This window comes from Melospiza georgiana, chromosome 13, assembly GCF_028018845.1.
Source record: "Melospiza georgiana isolate bMelGeo1 chromosome 13, bMelGeo1.pri, whole genome shotgun sequence".
NCBI classification, from domain to species: domain Eukaryota; kingdom Metazoa; phylum Chordata; class Aves; order Passeriformes; family Passerellidae; genus Melospiza; species Melospiza georgiana.
In genome coordinates this window covers 20,473,982-20,493,934 of record NC_080442.1, presented here as the reverse complement: position 1 = coordinate 20,493,934, position 19,953 = coordinate 20,473,982, and the positions used below count along the sequence as shown (strand labels likewise).

General features: G+C 65.0%; 4 protein-coding genes across 10 annotated transcripts; 3 read left to right on the top strand and 1 right to left on the bottom strand.

Moving 5' to 3' along the window:
- Window positions 1-547: 547 nt before the first annotated feature.
- LOC131088798 (protein shisa-like-1) lies at window positions 548-1,858 on the top strand. Its single transcript, XM_058033112.1, has 3 exons — window positions 548-614; window positions 1,252-1,465; window positions 1,639-1,858. Exons 1-3 carry the CDS (start codon window positions 548-550, stop codon window positions 1,856-1,858), a joined length of 501 nt encoding a protein of 166 aa, XP_057889095.1.
- A 421-nt stretch (window positions 1,859-2,279) lies between these two features.
- On the top strand, window positions 2,280-8,719 carry UNC45A (unc-45 myosin chaperone A). The gene is made up of 20 exons (XM_058033240.1): window positions 2,280-2,350; window positions 2,809-2,967; window positions 3,335-3,371; window positions 3,461-3,636; window positions 3,739-3,831; window positions 4,053-4,220; window positions 4,412-4,580; window positions 4,819-4,989; window positions 5,093-5,264; window positions 5,437-5,737; window positions 5,936-6,030; window positions 6,136-6,277; window positions 6,442-6,582; window positions 6,720-6,847; window positions 7,005-7,071; window positions 7,240-7,353; window positions 7,438-7,553; window positions 7,635-7,752; window positions 7,835-7,990; window positions 8,174-8,719. Exons 1-20 carry the CDS (start codon window positions 2,339-2,341, stop codon window positions 8,432-8,434), a joined length of 2,796 nt encoding a protein of 931 aa, XP_057889223.1. The 5' UTR covers window positions 2,280-2,338; the 3' UTR covers window positions 8,435-8,719.
- Window positions 8,720-8,767: 48 nt separating this feature from the next.
- RCCD1 (RCC1 domain containing 1) lies at window positions 8,768-14,462 on the top strand. 5 transcript variants are annotated; one of them, XM_058033245.1, is made up of 7 exons: window positions 8,768-8,939; window positions 9,286-9,640; window positions 12,022-12,143; window positions 12,398-12,502; window positions 12,642-12,794; window positions 12,896-12,925; window positions 13,131-13,813. In XM_058033245.1, the coding sequence occupies exons 1-7, from the start codon at window positions 8,783-8,785 to the stop codon at window positions 13,271-13,273; spliced, it is 1,065 nt and encodes a 354-aa protein (XP_057889228.1). In that variant the 5' UTR covers window positions 8,768-8,782; the 3' UTR covers window positions 13,274-13,813. The 5 variants fall into 5 exon arrangements, with proteins under 5 accessions (XP_057889228.1, XP_057889229.1, XP_057889230.1 ...); XM_058033246.1 differs by lacking the exons at window positions 8,768-8,939; window positions 9,286-9,640; window positions 13,131-13,813 and adding an exon at window positions 13,996-14,462 and having other exon boundaries at window positions 11,035-12,143; window positions 12,642-12,748; window positions 12,896-13,130; XM_058033247.1 differs by lacking the exons at window positions 8,768-8,939; window positions 9,286-9,640; window positions 13,131-13,813 and adding an exon at window positions 13,996-14,078 and having other exon boundaries at window positions 11,035-12,143; window positions 12,896-13,130.
- On the bottom strand, window positions 14,371-19,858 carry PRC1 (protein regulator of cytokinesis 1). Of its 3 annotated transcripts, none has more exons than XM_058033241.1 (14): window positions 19,786-19,858; window positions 19,439-19,571; window positions 19,065-19,187; window positions 18,517-18,747; window positions 18,275-18,445; window positions 17,617-17,766; window positions 17,233-17,380; window positions 17,012-17,148; window positions 16,684-16,779; window positions 16,421-16,567; window positions 15,981-16,091; window positions 15,719-15,829; window positions 14,965-15,150; window positions 14,371-14,461 (listed from the first exon to the last, which is right to left on the bottom strand). In XM_058033241.1, the coding sequence occupies exons 1-14, from the start codon at window positions 19,809-19,811 to the stop codon at window positions 14,387-14,389; spliced, it is 1,845 nt and encodes a 614-aa protein (XP_057889224.1). In that variant the 5' UTR covers window positions 19,812-19,858; the 3' UTR covers window positions 14,371-14,386. The 3 variants fall into 3 exon arrangements, with proteins under 3 accessions (XP_057889224.1, XP_057889226.1, XP_057889225.1); XM_058033243.1 differs by having other exon boundaries at window positions 15,042-15,150; XM_058033242.1 differs by having other exon boundaries at window positions 15,990-16,091.
- Between the last annotated feature and the right edge of the window lie 95 nt (window positions 19,859-19,953).

The following is a 19,953-nucleotide window of genomic DNA, read 5'->3' as shown; positions in this document are numbered from 1 at the left end:
CATACTTCCTGGCCCCCTGGGGCTGCTTACTTCCCGCAGGGAGGGCATTGGGAAGGACAGGGTGGGGCGTGGAACTGCCTCAGCTCTGGCTTGGGTGGGTTGGGCTGGATGAGCTTAGAGGTCTTTTCCGACATAAATGATTCTGTGATTCCATGATTCCTGCACAACTCCCAGCACATCCACAACCCCCCCAGGGTTTGGCCCCTGGAAGCTCAGCACCTTGCAGTGCTTGCCCTGTGCCCTGGCCTGGTCCAGTGCCCTTTCAGACACTCCAGGATGGGCCCAGGTGCCCAGCTGGGGCCCTGGACACGGCTGCGGGTGCCCTGCATCCAGCTGGGGAGGGAGCCTGCCATCCTGGTCCTGGCCCCAGAAGCTCATTAGTGATGCTCCCGCCCCCAGCCCGGTCCCTGCGGACAGGGGAGTGCAGGAGGCTCTAATGGCTCTGAGCGGCTCTTGGTGGAGGCTCGATGGAGGCGGGAGCAGGAGGGGCTGTGGTTTCTGCCTCCACTGGAGCCGCAACTGCCTCTGTCCAGGGCTGGCCGGGAAGATGCTGGATGGGCACCTGCTCCAGCTGCTCCTTACTGCGGCTCTGTTGCCCAGCATCCCTGGGACAGGTACAGCCCCATTCCTGCCCCTCCTGCTCCCTGAGCCCATCCCTGATGGGGCCTTGTCCCCTGAGGGTCGCTCCCCGACAGCGGTGGGGATCTGTGCTGGGAGGCTCTGCAGGGAGAGGTGGTGGTCCATACTGGGGATGGGGGCCCAGGTGTGGTGGTGCTGGGTTTCTCCCACTGCCGCGCTTCTGTGGGGTCTAAGTGCTGTCCCCACAGGGGACACAGGGAGGGGTTCAGAACGGGGCTGGGGGCTGACCTGCTGTCCTGGGCGTTTTCCCCTCCTCCCTGCCACCATCACTGCCCTTGTCCACGTTTGCCCTTGCCGAGGCCTCGGTGAGCACTGGAGGTCACGGCGTACTCAGGGCCGTGGCACCAGAAGGCAGTGCCAGGGGAGCTCTGCTCAGCCACTGCTGCCTCGTGGGGTGTAGCCCCCTCTGAGGGGCGAGCTGGGCCCCCCGTGCCATGTCAGCCAGGCTCCCATGAGTGCTGAGCCCAGCCCAGCGCAGGCCTGCTCCGTTGCATCGCGGCACAGAGCATGGTGTGGGGCTGGCAGCCTGTCCTGCAGGCGCTGCGCAGTTTCCGCGTCCCCGCGGCGGGGGCTCGTTCCCTGCGCTCTGCAATGCCCTGCTCCCCGCTGCAGTCTTGGTGCAGAACCTGCACCTCTGCGAGGGCTACGTGGGCCCTGATGGCCGCTCCCACCCCGGCTTCTACTGCCCGCGGCTGACGGACCCGCCCGGGCACCGCTACTGCTGCCAGCCCCGCCTGGACGCTCTCAAGTCCTGCTGCTCTCAGCTGGCCCTGGAAGCCCTCACTGGAGTGAACCTCTCGAGCCTGGCTAGCCCCGGTCTGCTGCGGTGAGCAGCGAGCTGCCCTCCTGAGGATGCGGCCCCTCGGGACACTCCCGGCGGCTTCTCCTGGCTGCTGGGGCAGGGGCTGTGGCGTCCCTCGGAGCCCACAGGGGCCCGCCTGGCCCTCCCCGGTACCACGGCAGGGTCACGGCTGCCCCCTGAAGCGCCCCACCCCGCAGGAACCCGCTGGCCCTGCCTTTCGTGGGGCTCTATGGGCTCCTCGTCCTCGTGCTGATGGCCATCGACCTCTGCCACTTCTACCGGAGCCGCCGGTGCCGCCTCCGCCGCCTGCTGCCCCGCGGCTGCTGCGTGCCCCGTGGGGCCCCGCGGGGGCAGCCGGCCCGCACCCGGGCTCCGCACGGCGCCCCCAGAGTGACCCGGCCCGGCCAGGGCTGCTGAGGGCGGGCGCGGCACGGCAAGGGGGGTACACAGGGGGGGCTGGCACCCGGGGGGGCCGCGGGACGGGAGGGGAGGGGGGTCACTCACATCCCGGGGGGTGCATGGGGGGAACACGCGCACCTCAGGGTGCCGCACGGGGGGTAGGGCGGGGGGGACACTCGAACGGCAGGGTTAACAAGGGGCTGTACGGGGGACACTCGCTTTCCGGGGCTCAGTACGGGGCTGTACGGGGTACACTCTCTCTCCGGGGTTCCGTACGGGGGACACTCGCTCTCTGGGGCTCAGAGCGGGGCGGCGGGAGGGTGCGGGGGACGCGGGGACACACACGGGGCCGCCGCCGGTCGGTGCTGGCACCGCCGGGCCGCGAGGCGGCGCTGCAGCGTCGGCCCCGCCCGCCTCCGGGCGCGCCCCGTCACGTGACGAGGGCGGTGGCGTCAGGGTTCCCCGGGCGATTCGCGGTGACGTCACGGGTGCGGCGCGATGGAGGAGCCGGTGAGCGGGGCCGGGTGGGACCGGCCGGCGGGTCCCTGTCCCGGGGGGTTCCTGTCCCGGGAGTCCCTGCATCCCTGTCCCGGGGGTCCCTGTCCCGGGGGGTCACTGTCCCGGGAGTCCCTGCATCCCTATACCTGGGGTCCCTGTCCCGGCGGGTTCACTGTCCCAGGGGGGTCACTGTCCCGGGGGTCTCTGGATCGCTGTGCCGGGAATCCCTCTCCCGAGCTCCCTGTCCGGGGCTCACTGTCCTGGGCTCCCTCTCCCGGGGCTCCCTGTCCCGGGCTCCCTGTCCCGGGGCTCCCTGTCCCGGGGCTCCCTGTCCCGGGCTCCCTGTCCCGGGCTCCCTGTCCGGGGCTCCCTGTCCCGGGGCTCCCTGTCCCGGGTCTCCGTGTCCCGGGCTCCCTGTCCCGCGTCCGTGCGGGGCCCAGGGCTGTGTCCCAGCCGGTGCCCCTCGGCAGGTGACGGCGGAGCAGCTTCGGGCGCGGGGTAACGCGCTGTTCCAGGCGGGGGATCACGCAGCCGCCCTCGCTGCCTACACGGAGGCTCTGAGCCTGAGCGAGGCCCCGTCGGAGCGCGCCGTGCTGCACCGCAACCGGGCCGCGTGTTACCTGAAGCTGGTGAGCGCTGGGCGGGTGCGTCCCCGCGGCCTGCACGAACCTGCCCGGCTGGCTGGGGCTGTTCCCAAGCAGTCACAGTCTCTCTGATCTCTGGCAGGGAATCTTTGTCTGGGGCAGGGGGTGGACACGAGGAACTTTAGGGGCTTGATTAGACCAGAAGTGCCTGAAAAGCACGGGGGGATGTAGCGCTCCTTGGACACTCTCTGAGGGTCGTATTCTGGGAAAGACAGGGTGTCCCACTGTGCTGGCTCCCTGTCTCCAGTGCCGCCGTTCCCATCCTGTCCCCAGTCCCCAAAGTTAGGAGCGTGGGCTGCGTGCGGCTTGTGCCAGCAGTGCTCAGGCATTTTTCTCTGCTGTCTGTGCACAGGAGGATTACGCCAAGGCAGAGGCCGATGCCACCCAAGGTACAGTCGGTGGGGCTGGGGAGCAGCCTGCAGGCCGCCCGTGGGGCGCCGGGCGGGCGCAGGGCCCGGTGAGTGACCGCTGTGCGCAGCCATCGCCGCGGACGGGCGGGACGTGAAGGCGCTGTTCCGCCGCAGCCAGGCGCTGCAGCAGCTGGGCCGCATGGACCAGGCCGTCAGCGACCTGCAGCGCTGCCTCAGCCTGGAGCCCCGCAACAAGGCCTTCCAGGAGGCCCTGCGTGCCCTGGGCAGCAGCATGCACGAGAAGGTGAGCGGGGCGCACTGGGGCTGCCGGCCCGCTGGGGCTGTGGGGCTGTGCCTGGCGGGAGAAGGCGGGGAGCACTGAGCCGCTCTTTCTGTTCTGTTGCAGATGAAGGCCATGGCCTGCACGGACTCAAAAGTAGAGCAGATGTTCCAGATCTTGCTGGATCTTGAAGAAAAGGATGCGGAGAAGAAGCAGAAAGTCTGAGCTCAGGGAGTGGGGTGCAGTGCTGTGGCTGGGAGGAGAGGAGGGGAGGATTGTTGCTCCTGGCCAGTGGTGGCTAAGTGGTGCTGCCTGGGCAGGCTGGGCTTGCTGCCCACAGAATGCTCCCCAAGACAGGGGCGGAGAGTGGGTGGCTGCAGCTGCTAGCAGTTCCTTGTGCAGTGTGCTGCTGTGACCCAGACAGAACTCTCCTTCCCCAGGCTGCACAGAACCTGATCGTGCTGGCACGGGAAGAGGCTGGAGCAGAGAAGATCTTCCAGAGTGACGGTGTGCGGCTGCTGATGCAGCTGCTGGACACGGCCAAGGCTGACCTGATGCTGGCAGCCCTGCGCACGCTGGTGGGGCTGTGCTCCGGCCACCGCTCTCGTGTAGGTGCCACCACACCCCAGGGCTGGGCCCAGGGAAAGCCGTGCTGGGGAGGCTGCAGAGGGACACAGGGGAGCTCCGAGCTGTTACCTGCCAGGCCTGAACTTGTGAGAGGAAACCATCCTGATAAGGGGCTGGGGAGCAGCAAGGCTTCCCCAAGGGCTCCGGAGGACAGGTGTGCTTGTACCTGCAGACCACGGCCATCCTGGCGGAACTGGGGGCTCCCCGTCTCGCGGCGGTGCTGGGCGTGGAGCACGAGCAGGTGTCCCTGGCTGCCTGCAACCTGCTGCACGTCGTGTTTGACTCCCTGAAGGAGGGGCTGCAGAAGGACTTCCGTGGGAAGGAGGATGCAGTGGTGCTGGGTGAGTGTGGGCTGCCCTGGCTGGCTCTTGCACGGGGACAGCCCCAGGTAGGTGCAAGAGGTGCCGTGGGGCTATTTGCTGCTGCCCTGTCACTGCTCCCTGCGGCAAAGCCAGGCTCTGATCCAAGGTTAACAGGAGGCAGAAGCCCCTGGTCATGGCAGCATCTCTGCCAGCTGTACCATGGGGGGGTGAGGCCATGCCCAGGGTGCTGACTGCTGGGCTCTGTCTTTTTTGGAAGATTCCTCCAAGGACCTGAAATTGCTGATCAAGCACCTCCTGGAGCTGCTAGTGCTGGAAGGGGCCTCAGCGCATGGCCGTGACAACGCCCTCAACCTGCTCATCAAAGTGGTGCCCAGGAGGTCACCAAAGGAGACCAACAACAGCCTGAGCCTCTGGGTGATTGATCAGGGTTAGTGGAATGGCTAGCAGTGTCCTGCTGGGGCATTGTGCTCCTCTGCCCCGGGTCTGCACGTGCCACCGTGCCCCTCACTGGGCTGTCTGACCTTTCCCAGGCCTGAAGAAAATCCTGGAGGTGGGCAGCACCGTGTGCGGCAGCTCGGGCAGCCTGCCCGTGACAGAGAACAGCCGCATGAGCACCTCTGTTCTGCTGAGCAAACTCTATGAGGACCTGAAGTGTGATGCCGAGAGGGAAAACTTCCACCGTCTGTGTGAGGACTATGTGAGGTGAGCCAGGGTGTCCTGGGAGTGATGGGGCTTTTGTCACCTGCAGCCTGGCAGCACCTGTCACCCTCAGTGCTAATGCTGGCTGGGGACCTGCTGTGGGGAAGGTTCAGCAGGTGGGGCAGGGAGAAGCAGGTGGATCATGCTGACCCTTTCTGGTGGTCTTTCCCTGAAGGAGCTGGTTCGAGGGGCACGAGCTGCCAGGAAAGCTGCGGGCCATTCAGACAGTGTCGTGCCTGCTGCAGGGTCCCTCAGATGCAGGGAACAGGGTGCTGGAGCTGGAGGGCATCATGGACAGCGTGCTGTCCCTCTGCGCCTCTGTGTGCGAGGCTCACCAGCTGGTGGCCGTGGAGGCGCTGATCCACGCGGCCGACAAGGCCAAGCGCGCCTCCTTCATCACGGCCAACGGCGTCAACCTGCTCAAGGAGATCTACAAGCACAGCGAGAGGGACAGCATCCGCATCCGCGCCCTCGTGGTGAGCAGCTGGCACAGGGTGGGCTGTGGGTGTGGAACTGCTCATGGTGAGCAGCTGGCACAGGGTGTGACAGGGCCCTGGCTGGGCTGTGGGTGCAGCACCGCCGGTCACAGTGCTGCTCCCTGCTGCTGTGGGTCCAGGACTCACATCAGGTTGCCTACATGCATTCCTGCTCCCACACTCTGTTCCTGGCTGCAGGGACTCTGCAAGCTGGGATCTGCTGGCGGCACGGACTTCAGCATGAAGCAGTTTGCCGAGGGATCCACCATGAAGCTGGCCAAGCAGTGCCGCAAGTGAGCGGGGCCGGGTGTGGGGAGTGGGTAAGGTGCCCCCCAGCTGGGCTCCCTGCAGCTGGGCTGTGCACAGCCCCACAGCCAGGCTCAGGGAGCACTCTCCAGGTGGCTCTGCAACGAAGCCATCGATGCGGGCACGCGGCGCTGGGCTGTGGAGGGCCTGGCCTACCTCACCTTCGATGCAGATGTCAAGGAGGAGTTTGTGGAGGACAAGGCAGCAATGCAGGCCATGTTCCAGCTGGCCAAGGTGCATACCAAGAGCTGTGGGATGGGCACCCTGGCACTAGGGAAATGTACTGCAGCAGGTGTGGGGCTCGTGCTCGGGGGGGGTGTGTGGGACAAGCTGGGTGGGCTCCAGTCCTGGCTGCTCCGCCCTGCTGTGAGTGTGACAGGTGCCCACTGTCGCCGCAGTCAGAGGACAGGAGTGTGCTCTATGCTGTTGCCTCCACGCTGGTGAACTGTACCAACAGCTATGACCACGAGGAGCCGGACCCGCAGATGCTGGAGCTGGCCAAGTATGCCAAGCAGCACATCCCGGAGCAGCACCCCAAGGTGAGCAGGGCACGGCTGCGCTTAGGAGGAGGGACAGCCTGGGCTCCCAGTGCGGACACGGTGTCCTTGAGGCCCGCGGGGGGGTCGGGCACCTGCGCAGGTGCTCCTGAGCCCAGCGTGCCCTGCCCGTGGCACAGGACAAGCCCGAGTTCGTGAAGCGGCGCGTGCGGAAGCTGCTGACGGCCGGCGTGGTGTCGGCTCTGGCCTGCATGGTGAAGAGCGAGAACCCGGCGCTCACCAGCTCCTGCCGGGAGCTCATCTCCAGGTGGGACAGCGGGAGCCGGGTTCCCAGCCTGCCGGCATCCTGTTGGTGAACTTGCGTGCCTGTGCTGAAGGCCAGCTCCTGGACAGCAGGGAGGATGTCCAGGAGTCTGGTGCAGCCTGGCCCCACTGTGCTGCAACCAGTCCCACTTGGTCCCTAGAGTGTTCCTGGCACTGGTGGAGGAGGCAGAAGACCGGGGTGGTGTGGTTGCTCAGGGAGGAGGCAAGGTGAGAGCATGGATCCCCTGTGCTTCTGCCCTGCACTGCTCCGGGGTGCTGGCGCTCTGTGGTTTAGCAGGGCTGCACTGGCTCCCTTGGACACGAGGCTGGGGAAAGCTGTGGCTGCCCTGGTGCTGTGGCCTTGGCTGCAGGACAGGCTGCTGTTTCTGCCCCCAGGCTCTGATCCCACTGTCCCTGGAGGGCACTGAGGTGGGGCAGACCAAGGCAGCGCAGGCCCTAGCAAAGATCACCATCACGTCCAACCCGGAGATGGCGTTCCCTGGCGAGCGGGTGAGTGCTGGGGGCTGCCAGGCAGGGGCTCAGCTGGGAGCAGCAGTGGGCATTGACTCGGTGCCATGTGTTCTGTCTCCCCAGATCTATGAGGTGGTGCGGCCCCTGGTCAGCCTCCTGCACCTGCAGCGCACGGGCCTGGAGAACTTTGAGGGGCTGATGGCCTTGACCAACCTGGCTGGCATCAGCGAGAGGCTGCGGTAGGGATGGGGGAGAGGGGCTGGCTGTGCCCTGGGGGGCTGCCCTGCGCAGGGAGCGCTCACTGCCCGCTTGCCTCCCAGGCAGAAGATCCTGAAAGAGCGCGCTGTGCCCATGATCGAGGGCTACATGTTTGAGGAGCACGAGCTGATCCGGCTAGCCGCAACTGAGTGCATGTGCAACATGGCCATGAGCAAGGAGGTGAAGGCCGGGACGGGCTGGGGTCTGTGCTGGGCTGCTGGACCACCGCACCCCCCCGATCCCTGCTCTTTCCCCTGTGCAGGTGCAGGAGATGTTCCTGGCTGAGGGCAGTGACCGGCTGAAGCTGATGGTCCTGTACAGTGGGGAGGAGGATGAGAAGCTGCGGCGAGCAGCCTCGGGCACCCTAGCCATGCTGACTACCCTGCATCCCCCCATCTGCAAGCGGATTCCCCAGGTGGTGAGTGCACCCTAACACAGCACCCTGTGTCCCATATTCCCTCCCTGCGGTGGCCTGGAGCTCTGGCCCCAGAAGCCAGGGCAGCCGATCGTGTCTTGGGCCCGACTCTGAGATGGGGCTGTGGTGGGGAGCTGGAACCCTTCCCTTGGGGTCCGTGATGATGTTGGCCCCGCTCCCCTGCAGACGGTGCACTGGCTGGAGATCCTGCAGGCCCTGCTGCTGAGCCCCAGTGCGGAGCTGCAGCACCGTGGCGCCGTGGTGGTGATGAACATGATGGCAGCTGCTCGGGAGGTGGCCGAGCAGCTCATCGCCAGCGAGATGCTGGAGATCCTCTCTGTGCTTGCCAAGGACAAGGACAAGCCGCGGGTGGCGCAGGCGGCCCAGGAGAGCCTGGCACACGCCGTGGCTTACGGGCTCATCAAGCCCAACCCGGGGCTCGCCTGAGGCCCGCGGGTCCCGCACGCTGCACACGCTGCCCAGCCGAGGCTCACACGCTGTCCCAGGGCCGCCCTGGGCTCGGGCTGCACGCGGAGCTGGCTCAGCACTGCCCGGGGCGGGGGCCACGCTGTCCCGGGCGCTGCCCCGGGGCGAGGGGAGCACCGGGCTTGCCGCTGCCTTTGCCACCGTCTGCCTTAGCCGGGAGGGCTGACCCGGGGCGGGCCCGGCGCGGCGGAGCCAGGCCCGCCCGGGAACACTAAAGCTACTCTTGGACCACGGCCCGGCCTCCGTCCGTCTGTCCGTCCGCCCCGCGCCGTCACGTCCGGCCCCTCCTCTGCCGGTTCCGCCCCGGCCATGGCGGCGCCCGCCTGCCTGTGGCTCGCGTTCGGGTTCAGCCCCGAGGAGGCGGCCGGGGAGCCGGGCCCGGGCCCGGGCCCCTGGCGGCTGGAGGCGGGCCCCGAGGGCATCTCCCGCGTGTGGCCCGCCTGGAGCTACGTGGTCGTGGAGACCGGTGAGCGCGCCCGGCCCGCCCGGAGCCCCGGTGCCGTCCCTCCCGCGGGGCAGCGCGGCCCTTGGCCGGCCCGTGCCCGCTCCCCCTGCCGCTCCCCGGGATGGCGGGTCCCGTCCCCACCGTGCGCTGCCGCGCCGGTCGCCTCGGTTCGTCCTGTCCGCCCCTTCCCCTGACGCCGCTTCTCCCGGGATGCACCCCCCCCACCCCTCCCCAGCGCTCCCACCGCGCCCGTTCCCCGCCGGTCCCCCGGTGACGTTCCCGTCCCGTCCTCCCAGACCCCCGCGCTGTCCCCGTCCCGTCCCCCGCGCTGTGCCCGGGGCCGCTCGCTGAGATGCCGCCGCGGCAGGCGCGGGGCTGGAGGTGCGGAGCGCGGGGCTGCGGCGGCGGCTGCCGGGCTGGGCCGAGGCGCTGCCGTCCGAGACGCACCTGGTGCTGCGGGGCGCGGCGGCGGCCGGCGCCTGGCGGCGGGAGGCGGCGCTGGGGGCAGCGCTGCAGGGCGAGCCCGCCTGGAGCCGGCCGCTGCCCCCGGAGCCGCCCTGGCGCCGGCCGCTGCCGCTCCTGCCCGGCGGCTTCGCCACGCCGCGGCCGCCCTTCTTCACCGCGCTGCCCGCCGGCGTGCGGGCCCGGCGGCTGGTGCTGGGCACGGAGCACGCCCTGGCGCTGGGCGCCGCCGGGGAGGTGTTCTCCTGGGGCGGCGGCAGGTGAGCGGGGCTCAGCGGGGCGGCGGGTGGGCCTGCAGGAGCTCCGGGACAAGCGCGGTGCTGGTGGGAGGCAGAGAGAACGGTGGGGATGGATGCAGAAGGGATACGGGGGAGTGCAGGTGAGAGGGTGTCGGAATGGGGGTCGCCTCGGGGGCTGAACCCCCATTAGCCTGCACGTACTGCCTGGGGCCAGCATACGCCTCCTGACTTTCCCCTGGGGTGGAGTTGGGAATGTTACCTTACAGCTGACAGAAGCATTGGGGTACAGCTGCAGGTGCCCAGTGCTCGCCCACCCGCTGGTGGGACCTGTCCCCCACCACAGCCAGGTCCCCCGGCACAGGCATCCCAAATCAAGGCTTCTCTTGGGGGGTGCTGGCCTCGCCATGCCCCTGTTCCCCCTGAGTCCACCCTCGCTGGCAGCAAAGCTCTTGTGTTCTGAACTGGAGATTGATTCCATCAGTCTGTGACTGATTCCATCAGCTCAGTGCCAGGTCCCTCTGGTACAGCCTGTGGAGGGGAATGAACCCCTTGGGAAAAGCCTCCAGCACCCTGTGTCAGCTGCCAGCAGCTGAACTTGGGTGCATTTCACAGCTGGTGGCACTGCTCAGTTTATTGTCACAAAGGTGTTCTTGTATTTGTTTTGGTTTAGGGTAAATTTTGGGAGGAAATTTCTGAGGTGGGTTCTTTTAGAAAGTATATTCAAGTGGCCCCTCCCCTAAATTGGTTTGGGGAAAGATATCTTTGGAGAAAAGTGGAAAAAAGTTATTTATTTAATAAGCAAATATTTTACAAGTATAAAAAAATAATAATATTAAACAAAAAAAAAATTGCTGTTCCGAAGAGATGGCAAATTTGGAGAGTTTTTGTGAGGTGTAGATTATTGTTTGCTTAGTCTTTTATTAGATTTTCTGGCTCTGGAATGCAGCATTCTAGGCTTTGGGGGGTTATAGGTGTGAGCTCTTGGTGTTCTCTTGGGTTTTCAGTTTAGGGTAGGTTTGAACAGTTCTAAGAAAAAGAAAACTCCTAGTCTAGGGAACTTCACCGCCTCAGCTAGCTAAACTAACTAAAAAGCAAAGGAGTGCTTTCTCCTGCTGTCTGTTTGTGCTGCAGACAACACAGTCTAGGAGAAGGATGTGGGGGAGTGAGTGCAGTTTTTGAAAACAAACTCTGTTTCTTTTTTCCTCCTTTTGCTCTCAGAGCCAGTCTTAAAAGCGCAGAACTTAATATCCAGCATAAAGAGAACAGGTGGCGGGGGATACAAGCCCCATAAAGTCACTCTGGGACAGGTGTTCATTCGGGGCTGTATTTGCTGCCCAGTCAGTTTTCCCAGAAGGTGCTGGAGAGCCACAGGTGCCCTGGATCCCTGCTTTCTGCTGGTGCCTGATGAGGCTGGTTGTTCTCAGCTGTAGCGCGGGAGGGTTGCTCTGTTCCTCTTTGCTGCTTGAGGAAGACAAGCCCAGTATGCTCGTGTGTCACAGAGCTGCGTGCCCTGGCCCAGTGCCCTCCCTTTTGTCACCGCTCAGGAGCGTTTCCCTCCCAGTCCCTGCTCCCCGCTCGCTGGTGGCTGACACAACGCTCAGCTATCATCAGCAGTTGTTGCTTTGCCAGCACTGCATTATTTGGTCCTTCTTCCCTTCAGAGGAAAGGTGTCTACATGTGGGGATGTGTACTTGAGGATTAGCTTTTTTATAGCTTGGTTATTCAGCACATCTGAGAATCCTCTCGCGCCTGCCTGTGCCAGTGTGTCCCACAGTGTGACAGCTGTGCTGTGTGATAGCCGGGTGCTGGCCCAGCTCGCCCTTTGTAGCCCCTCTCCTGCTGCTGGCTGTGGTCAGCATTACCCTCTCGTGAGGGAGTGCCCAGAGCCACTTTCCTGTTGCAGCAGGCCCTTCCGTGCCGCTCAGCTCTCAGTGTGTCTGCCTCAGATCCTCTGCAGATTCCATATGGAATGTGAACATTCCGTTCCTTTCCATTCCACAACGTGAACAGCCTTTCCAGTCCTGAGCTGTCACATTGATGCTCCCCAGACCAAACAGGCACCGCTCTGCAGCGGAGCTGCTCCCGCCAGCCCCTCCTGCTCCTGCCCCATCTCTGACAAGGGCAGCCCCCGGTGCTGTGTCCCGCTGCTGCCCACGCACCCCTGGCTGTAGCTGGTGTTGTGGTGCGGGGCATCACTCTCTCCCTGGCGCTTGGCTTTTCCTGGGGTTAATTCTGCTCAGCTGTGGCTGTTCCCTCAGCTGCTCGGGCTCTGCCAGCCTGGAGCTGGGTTGGTGGCAGCAGGAAGGGCTTGGTGGGGTCTGTGGGCAGGAGGCAGGAGCTGTATGCGGTGGGCTGTGTGTCTGTCTGTCCGTCCGTCTGTCAGTCCGTGTGTGTCCCTGCAGGCACGGGCAGCTGGGCCACGGGCAGCTGGAGGCGGAGCTGCAGCCGCGGCTGGTGGAGGCACTGGCCGGGGTGCCCATGCGGGCGGTGGCGGCCGGCGGGTGGCATTCGGCCAGCGTCAGCGGTGAGGGCCGGGCCGCGCTGGGCTGGGCTGGGCTGGGCCGGGCTGGGCTGGGCTGGGCTGGGCCGGGCCGGGCTGGGCCGAGCTGGGCTGGGCTGCCCTGGGCTGCTCTGGGTGGGACGGCTGGGCACACTGCTGGTGGCACATGGCCTGGGGGACCTGGCTGTGTGGGGTGTGCGTGTCCCCGGAGCACCCAGTGCTGCCAGCAGGTGGGGCCCAGCCTAAGCTCTGCCTGATGCGTTTTTCCCCCACCGCAGAGGCAGGAGACCTGTACATGTGGGGCTGGAACGAGTCGGGGCAGCTGGCCCTGCCCTCCAAAGCGCTGGCAGAGGAGCGAGCGCGGGATGAGGACAAGGGCGCAGGTGGGTGCTGGGGGCATTGACTCAGTGCCGCGTGGCCGGGCTGAGGCCAGGGGGCCGGGTTCCTGCACAGCCCCTGCAGCTCAGCGCAGGGCCAGCCTGCTTCAGCCTGTGAGCAATGCTGCTGTCCCCTCTTGTGCAGGGAGCACCAAGCTGATGCCCTGCCAGGAGCAGCTGGCTGCCCAGGATGCTGCATTCATCTCCATCCAGGCGTTCCCTGCGCTGCTGGATCTGCCACAGGACCTGGAGGTCAGCGCGGTCAGCTGTGGCTCGCGACACACAGCCGCGGTCACGCGTGAGTGTCCAGCGGGGCAGGGGACAGTGCCACTGGGGGCAGGGGCACTGTGGGGGATGGAGCTCACTGGGTGCTGCCTGATGGTGCTGTCCCTGTTGCAGGAGGCGGGGAGCTCTACACCTGGGGCTGGGGTAAGTGGCACCCCTGCTTTGGGACTGCACAACCTCCCCGGGAGCAGCTTCTGGTTCCTGTTCTCTCGCCCTTGGCTCTTCTGTCGCTGTCCGAGTTCTGTCTACACTGGGGGCTCTTGTGTTCCCTCCCTCCCTCCCCACAAACACCAGGAGCAATTGCCCTGTGGGGCCCCAGGGCCACGCTGTGTCATGACTGTTTCTGCAGGTAAATACGGGCAGCTGGGACACGGGAACAACACCAGCTGTGACCAGGCACGCCGCGTGGAGCACCTGGTGGCCGAGGGGCTGCGGGTGGAGGAGGTGGTGTGTGGGCCCTGGACCACCTATGTGCGTGTGCGGGAGCATTGAGGGCCCCAGGAGCTGTGGGTGCTGCAGATGGGGGTGAGGGCAGGCTCTGCTCTGCAGGACCAGCTCCAGGACCGCTCTGTGCTCAGGGCAGGGCAGGCAGCCCTCCTGCAGCACAGGACGGGGCTGGGTTCAGCCCACAGTGACCTGAGTGGCACGCTGGAGTGGGGCTGCAGCTGCGTCAGGGCCAGGGACACCCTGGGGCGGGCTGGATGTCTTCATTAAATTCACTTTTCCATAAGGGCTGCAGTGTTGGTGTGTGTGAGCCATGTTCCAGCATATCGGGCTCCAGTGAAGCTGTCCTGGGGCGGGGACTGCACGGGGCTGTGCCTGGGTTTGTGTGAGCACGGTGCTCGTTCTGGGGAGTGGCACAGACAACAGCGCTGGCACAGAGCTGGGGCTGATTCTGCTCCTCTGGGGCGTGCAGAGGAACTCAGGGGGACTGGGACGCACAGCTGGACCAGGGGGCGCACAGCACGGTCCGGACTGAGGTGCGGCTCTGGCTCGGCACGGTCCGGACTGAGGTGCGGCTCTGGCTCGCCAGGGCACGCTCGGCTTGCGCAGCCTCTCCCGGTGCGGAGCGGATCGGCGCTTCAGCCCGTTCGGCCAATCAGGGCACAGCAGCGCTAGTTTTTTCAGCCAATCAGGATTCGGATTGGACTGCTTCTTCAGCCAATCCGGATGAGGATTGAAAGTTCGAGGTTTTTGTTGTTTTTTTTTTTTAGCCAATGAGGAAATGATAGGGACAGCTCCTTGTTTGGCCAATCACCTCATGGATTGAAGCGCCAGCTCTTTCAGCCAATCGGAGCTCGGAATTCCAGTTTATCTGGCCAATCCGGGCACAGATTGAGGCCGCCGGACGTGGCCGGAGAAGCAGCAGCCCTGCTCCTGATTGGCTGGGACCCCCCAGGCCGCGCCCCGCGGATCTGTGCTGCCCTCGCTCCGCGCAGGGACCCCCAGACGCGCCCGGAGGCTGAGGCTGTACAAGGACTTTATTTACAACATCTAAAATTTTTTATTTAATAAAAGCACATTTCTAAAGCAGCAACGGAGGGGAGCGTTATCCGGGAGCAGGAGCTGCTGCAGGCCCTGCATTGCTGCCGGAGCAGGACTGCATCACGCGGCATTGTTGGTGGTGGAGTTGAGAACACGGGAGATGCTTTCAGAGCTGGAAGCCTTTGAGAGTTGGCGCTGTGGAAACAAGCGGGGAAACGAGCGGGATGAGGGAAGGGAGGGGGCTGCTGCCTCACAGCTCAGAGGGGACAGAGAGAGGCAGGCCAGGCCGCCAAAGGGAGATGGAATACAAATTGTATTATGTAGCCAGTGAACATTAATGCCTTTCTTTACTGAAGTGTATAAAGAGTAGAAAACTTTTGTTAGTGTCCCACAATGGTAAATCCCTGGCTCAGCCCAGCCTGATGGGAGGACAGAGGCTGTCCCGGGTGCCCAGGGTCCCCATCCTGAGAGAGGAAGGCAGCCCCCCCGGAGCCCCTGCTCACTCCACGCTCAGGGGCTCTGCCTTGGAGCTGTCCCTGCACGGCTCTGTCCCCAGCGCTGCTCAGGGCCCTCTGCCACCAGCTCTGCCAGAAGCTCTCCATGGGGCAGAGGGGACACAGGGGGACACACGGGGGGACACAGGAGGAGCAAAGGTCCTGTGCTGTGCAGTGACAGGGGGGTTAGAAGAGGTGAATTACCGCAAACTCAGAATAGGTGCTGGCAACAGAACTAACGCTGTGGTTATGCTGGGCAGGGGCTCTGGGGGTGCACCCACCACTCAGGGTGGTTCTGTCCAGCTGCAACGCGTTCTCCTTGTTCTGCTCCCTCAGCCTGCGTCGGGGGGGCTTCACTGCCGGGCGGGTGGGGGTCCGGGCCCGGCTGAACTGTGGGGAGAGGTGACAGTTACGGGATGCAGGAGCTGAGCACGGGCAGGAGAGCTGTGGCACCTGTAGCGCCCTCCCCTCTGAAGAGCCAGAGCAGGGTCAGGCTCCGGGCGCTCTCCAGACTCTGCACTCCAATTCTGGCCCCTGAAACACACAGCACAGAATCACAGAGTCCTGCAATGGTGTGGGTGAGAAGGGACTTTAAAGCCCATCTTGTTCCCCTCCCCTGCCATAGGCAAGGATGTTCAGGCCCTGTCTGGCAGCCCACACACATTTTGAAGGTCCCTCAAGCTGCAGGCTCAGCACTAAGGAACAGGTGCACTAGAAATATCGGCTGGACTAAGATTTTCTGGCGCCCTCCTCCTCCTCCTCCCTCAGGTCCCAGAAACAGCCCAGCAGGATGGCAGCAGCCCCACAGAGCAAACTGCAGACCAACAGGGGCTTCTGTCCCCCACGGGCTCAGCAGGGGAGGCGGTGAACCACGGGGTGACAGCAGAAGAGCGGCACCACCTCAGCTGACCTGTCCCCTGCAGCCCAGCCCCGGCAGGGAGTCCCCAGGGCCCCTCACCTTCTTCCCGGAGGGAGGCAGCCGAGAGGTGGGCGAGTGGGAGAGGGCTGCCCCAAGGGCCGAGCGAACAGTGGTGTTGGACGCGGTGCTGGCGCTGGAGGTGCCGTGGAGCTGAGCAGAGAGCAGAGCGCGCGTCACACAGGACACCGTCCCTTGCCCTGGGCTGCAGCACCCCAGCTGAGCCTTCCCCACGGGCCGAGCCAGCCCGAGGCTGCGCTCCAGGCACGCCCAGCCCAGCCCAGCGCCTGCAGGGACGTTTTACCTTGCTTACTTTGGCAGGTGTGTGGGGGCTGAGCATGCGCCGCTTGATGGGCGTGCGGGGGGCGCTGCCGTAGAGCATCTCCGCCTCCATCTCCCGGCTCTTCTTGAGGTGCTGTGGGACACGGCTGCACTCACACACTGAGCACCGGGGGCTGCCGACAGTGTGACACCGCCAGGCTCTCTGCTGACAGCCTGGCACGGCCACGCAGCAGGAACTTCAGCACAGAGTCACACAAGGCCAGAGCAAAGCGTCACCTCGGCCCGCTCAGACGTAACAGCCGTGGGCACCAGCCCCAGTGCTGCTGCCTCCAAGCTGGGAATGAGCCGGCAGAGCCCAGGGCGGTGGCTGGGGCCCAGCAGGGACTGCCCTAGGCTGGCATTCTCAGGCAGGAGCCAGGGACACTCCCAGGCAGGAGCCAACACGCTCAGCTCTGTACTCACCCGCTCCTGCTTCTCCTTCTCCTTCTCCAGCCGGTACTGCTGCCACTGCTCTGACACATATTCCACGAACTGCTGCCCCTTCACCAGGAAAGGTCCCTTGAACTCCTCCTCCCAAGTCTGGACCTTCCTCTCCAGGTCCTCCTGCAGCTGATCAGGACACGAGGGCAGTGTAGGGGCTGCCCTGACCGCAGCTGTCCCCACACCCAAGGATCCCTCTTCCTCTGTCAGTGGGACCACCGGTCCTTCCCCAGGGCTGGACCTACCCTGGACAGCGTCTTCTGCAGCTTTGCTCGCTGCTTCTCCTCCTTCAGAAGGTTTCCTCCTCGATTGGTGAAGCGACTGGGGTCATTTGCTTTACTCTGGTAGAGAAGGGTGGTCAGGAGAGGCACAGACACACCACCCAAACCCCTCAACCTCACATGGCGAAGGCCCCAGAGGAGCCAGCCCTGCACAAACACCCCAGTGCTCGAAACACAGCACCTCATCCCTGCACTGGCCCGCCCTGGCTCCCTGCTCCTTCCAGAGCACTGTCCCAGGGGAGCAGAGGCATACCCTGACCCACGGCTCCCCATGCTCCTGCCCAGACAATACCTCCAGCTCCAGGAACAGCTTCCAGTTCTCCTCCCACTTCTGAACAGCCTGAAACAGATCTTTGTGTCTTTCATAGTGGATCTTCATCTTTCCCACCTCAGCGTCATGCAGCTCGAGCAGGGTCTCTGTGTAATCCTCTGGAGGGGCACAAGAGCCAGGTCAGGGGGCTGCTGGAAGCCCTGGGATCCCTCCCCACATCTGCCTGCCCAGCCAGCACCCACCATCATAGAAGGGGCTGAACCTTTCCCTCTGCTCTTGGCTGTAGAAGCATTTGTCCCAGTAGTCAGCCAGCTCTGCCCGGATGGCGTGGATGACAGATTTCATGTTCTGCAGCTTCAGCTCCTCCAGACGGTCCACCTCCTGCTGCAGCTGCCCCGGGAGCAGAGCAAGGTCAGCGAGGACAGGGGAGAACAGGGGGGAGAGCAGGGTTCATCTTCAGCATGAGCCGCTCTCCAGAGGAGGCAGCTGCAGCACCAGCCTCCAGCTCCTCCCTCCACAAAGGCAGAATTTCCCCGCTCCCCTCAGCCCTCCCCGAGCAGCCAGGAGCACGAGAGCCCCCGGGGCTGCTGCCCCAGCCCTGCCCCGTGAGCACCGCAAGGTCTTACAGCTCTCCTGGTGCGGGCTCTGGAGCCGGCCAGGTGCACGGCCGAGGAGTCTCTCTGCTCCTGCGGGATCTGCAGCCGCTCCCAGAGCGCCAGGATCCGCGAGCGCAGCTCCGCGCACAGCGCCTCGTTCAGGGCCCGCCGCCGTTCCAGCTGCACACGGGAGGGAAGGGAGCGAAGGGGAGTGTGGGGTCAGCGCAGCCTCCGGCTCTGCTGCACCCACTGAGCCTCACTGCTGGGCAGGGGCTTCTCCTAAGCTACACCCCACTGGCTCCTTCCCCTGTTCCTATGCCTCAACACAGGTGCTCCTGAGGCTCTCCCTCTCTTTTCCCTGATAGAGCCTCAGCTCGATACTGCCTGGAGACCAAGGTCAGCCAGGAGGCCAATGGGGGAGAGGGGCACCTTGAGGGGGTGTGTGTGGGAGAGGAGAACATCTCACAGCACGGCTGAATTAAACATCTATGGATATTATGCCAAAGCCTCTTTTGCTTCTTTACCCTGGAATTTACTAGCAGCAATTCAAACTGCAACACACCGTGGCACACGGGAGCCCCTCGGTGCCCCTGGAAGCGTGCTCTAACACACAGCAGCCTTGCCAGAACCCAGCAGCTGCTCTTACATCGCGGTGGCAGCCCCAGCTCTGGCCCAGAGCGCTGCGTACCTGCTGCAGCAGGTTCTGGAGGGCCCTGATGTTGTCCTCGGACAGGCAGAACGCCTCCTCATCCTCACACACCACGTCCCGCTCGAAGCTGCTGTCCGGGGTGTGGTCCAGCTCCTCCATGAGCAGAACGATCTGACGCTTGTTGCTGACAAATTCTTCCCGCCTTTGCTCCTGGGGTGGGTGCAGTGTCAGACCCAGGGCCCCCTGTGGGCGCCTCAGCGGCCCCCGAGCCCCAGGCTCACCTTCAGGGTGTTGAGGGAGGCCACGTGGCGCCGGTAGCGGTCCAGGTCGTCCAGGCTGGGCACGCTGCCGGTGTCGATGGAGAACAGGGCTGTGCACAGGATGTCACACAGGGCCCGGTCCTGCTCCTGCAGGGCCTTCAGCTCCAGCTTACGGTCCCGCTTCTGCTTCTGCAGGACCTCCACACACGTGCGCAGGTTCTTCTCCATCTGCAGGATGGTACTTTCCTCTGTCTGCAAGAGGCCAGAAATCAGCTCTGTTCCACACTTCTCCAGCACCTGGCTTGTGCTTGGGAGTTTTTATACAAACACGGGGCCACCAGGCCTGGGTGTGAGTGAGATGTTCCCCAGGAAGGTGCATGAACACCAGCAACACGCCAAACAAGGTGCTGGAGAGCACCACAGAGCCACCTCCCAGTGCCTGGCCTGTGAGGAGCCACAAAGCCCTCGCCTCTACCAAGCACCCAGAAAAGCAGTTCTGAATAGATATTTGCCTTCTGAGCTCGGGCCTCTTGGGACACCCAGGCAGAGCCCAGGATCCCCCGCCTCACCTCAAAGGGGCTCAGCTGGAGCTCCCGGCACAGGGTGTCCAGCTCCTTCCTGCACACGGCGATGCTCTTCAGCAGACGCTCCTTCAGGCTTTCCTCCTCCGCCACCATCATGTCCAGGAGGCTCTGCACACGGGTGTGGTTAGAGGCAGGGCGTGGGAACCGAGGGCGGGCAGGGCAGCAGGACCACGGAGAGGGACCCGCGGCTGGGCCCGAGCGGGTGTGGGGAGCGCGGCAACAGCCGGGCAGGGACCCCCGGCCCCGTGCTGAGCCCCGAGAGAGCGGCGCTGCGTGGGCTCAGGCCGAGCCGCTCGGGCCGCGGGCTGCCGCTGCATGCAGCAGGTGCGCGGCCCAACAGAAGAACCGGCGGCCCTCACCTTGATGTGCTTCCTGACGACGTCCGTGCGCTCCAGGCGCTGCTCCTCGGGAATGCCGATCTCCTCCCAGATGTCCCGCAGCGCGGCCAAGGCGCGGTTCAGGCAGGACACGGCCTCGTTGGCCAGCGCCTCGCTGGGCACGGCGGGGCCGTCAGTGGCACGGCCGGGCCGGGGCCCGAGAGCCTGCGAGCCCCGCCCGTCCCGCCGGCACCTCCCGCCGCGCTCCGCAGCGCCTCCGCCCCGCCGCGCCCCAGCCCCGAGTCCCGGTTCGCCCCGGCCCCCGTTCCCGGCCCCGGTGTCCCCCCGTTATCCCGGTTTTCGCGGTTATCCCGGCCCCGGTGCCGCACCTTTTCCTCACCGCTCCGCGCTCCATCGCTGCGCGCCGCCGATTCAAACTGACTGGCTGCCGTGCCGCCGCGGCCCCGCCCACAACCGCCACCCGGGCCGCGCCCCCGAGCCGACCCCAGCCAATGGCAGTGCAGAGCCTTGGGCGCTGCCAGCCAATCCGAAGCGAG

Bases quoted from the DNA above. Each gene is read 5' to 3' on its own strand.
- UNC45A (XM_058033240.1), top strand. The intron at 3,372-3,460 runs GTACAGTCGGTG...CGCTGTGCGCAG, and splicing joins AGAGGCCGATGCCACCCAAG to CCATCGCCGCGGACGGGCGG. The intron at 7,753-7,834 runs GTGAAGGCCGGG...TCCCCTGTGCAG, and splicing joins ACATGGCCATGAGCAAGGAG to GTGCAGGAGATGTTCCTGGC.
- PRC1 (XM_058033241.1), bottom strand. From the start codon at position 19,811: ATGGAGCGCGGAGCGGTGAGGAAAAG. The intron at 17,381-17,616 runs GTAAGACCTTGC...CTCCCGGGGCAG, and splicing joins GAGCCCGCACCAGGAGAGCT to CTGCAGCAGGAGGTGGACCG. The intron at 16,568-16,683 runs GTAGGTCCAGCC...TGTCCTGATCAG, and splicing joins TGCAGAAGACGCTGTCCAGG to CTGCAGGAGGACCTGGAGAG.
- LOC131088798 (XM_058033112.1), top strand. From the start codon at position 548: ATGCTGGATGGGCACCTGCTCCAGCTGCTCCTTACTGCGGCTCTGTTG. The intron at 615-1,251 runs GTACAGCCCCAT...TCCCCGCTGCAG, and splicing joins GCCCAGCATCCCTGGGACAG to TCTTGGTGCAGAACCTGCAC. The intron at 1,466-1,638 runs GTGAGCAGCGAG...CCCACCCCGCAG, and splicing joins GCTAGCCCCGGTCTGCTGCG to GAACCCGCTGGCCCTGCCTT.
- RCCD1 (XM_058033244.1), top strand. From the start codon at position 11,657: ATGCTCCCCAGACCAAACAGGCACCGCTCTGCAGCGGAGCTGCTCCCG. The intron at 12,503-12,641 runs GTGGGTGCTGGG...CCTCTTGTGCAG, and splicing joins GGATGAGGACAAGGGCGCAG to GGAGCACCAAGCTGATGCCC. The intron at 12,749-12,895 runs GTCAGCGCGGTC...TCCCTGTTGCAG, and splicing joins ATCTGCCACAGGACCTGGAG to GAGGCGGGGAGCTCTACACC.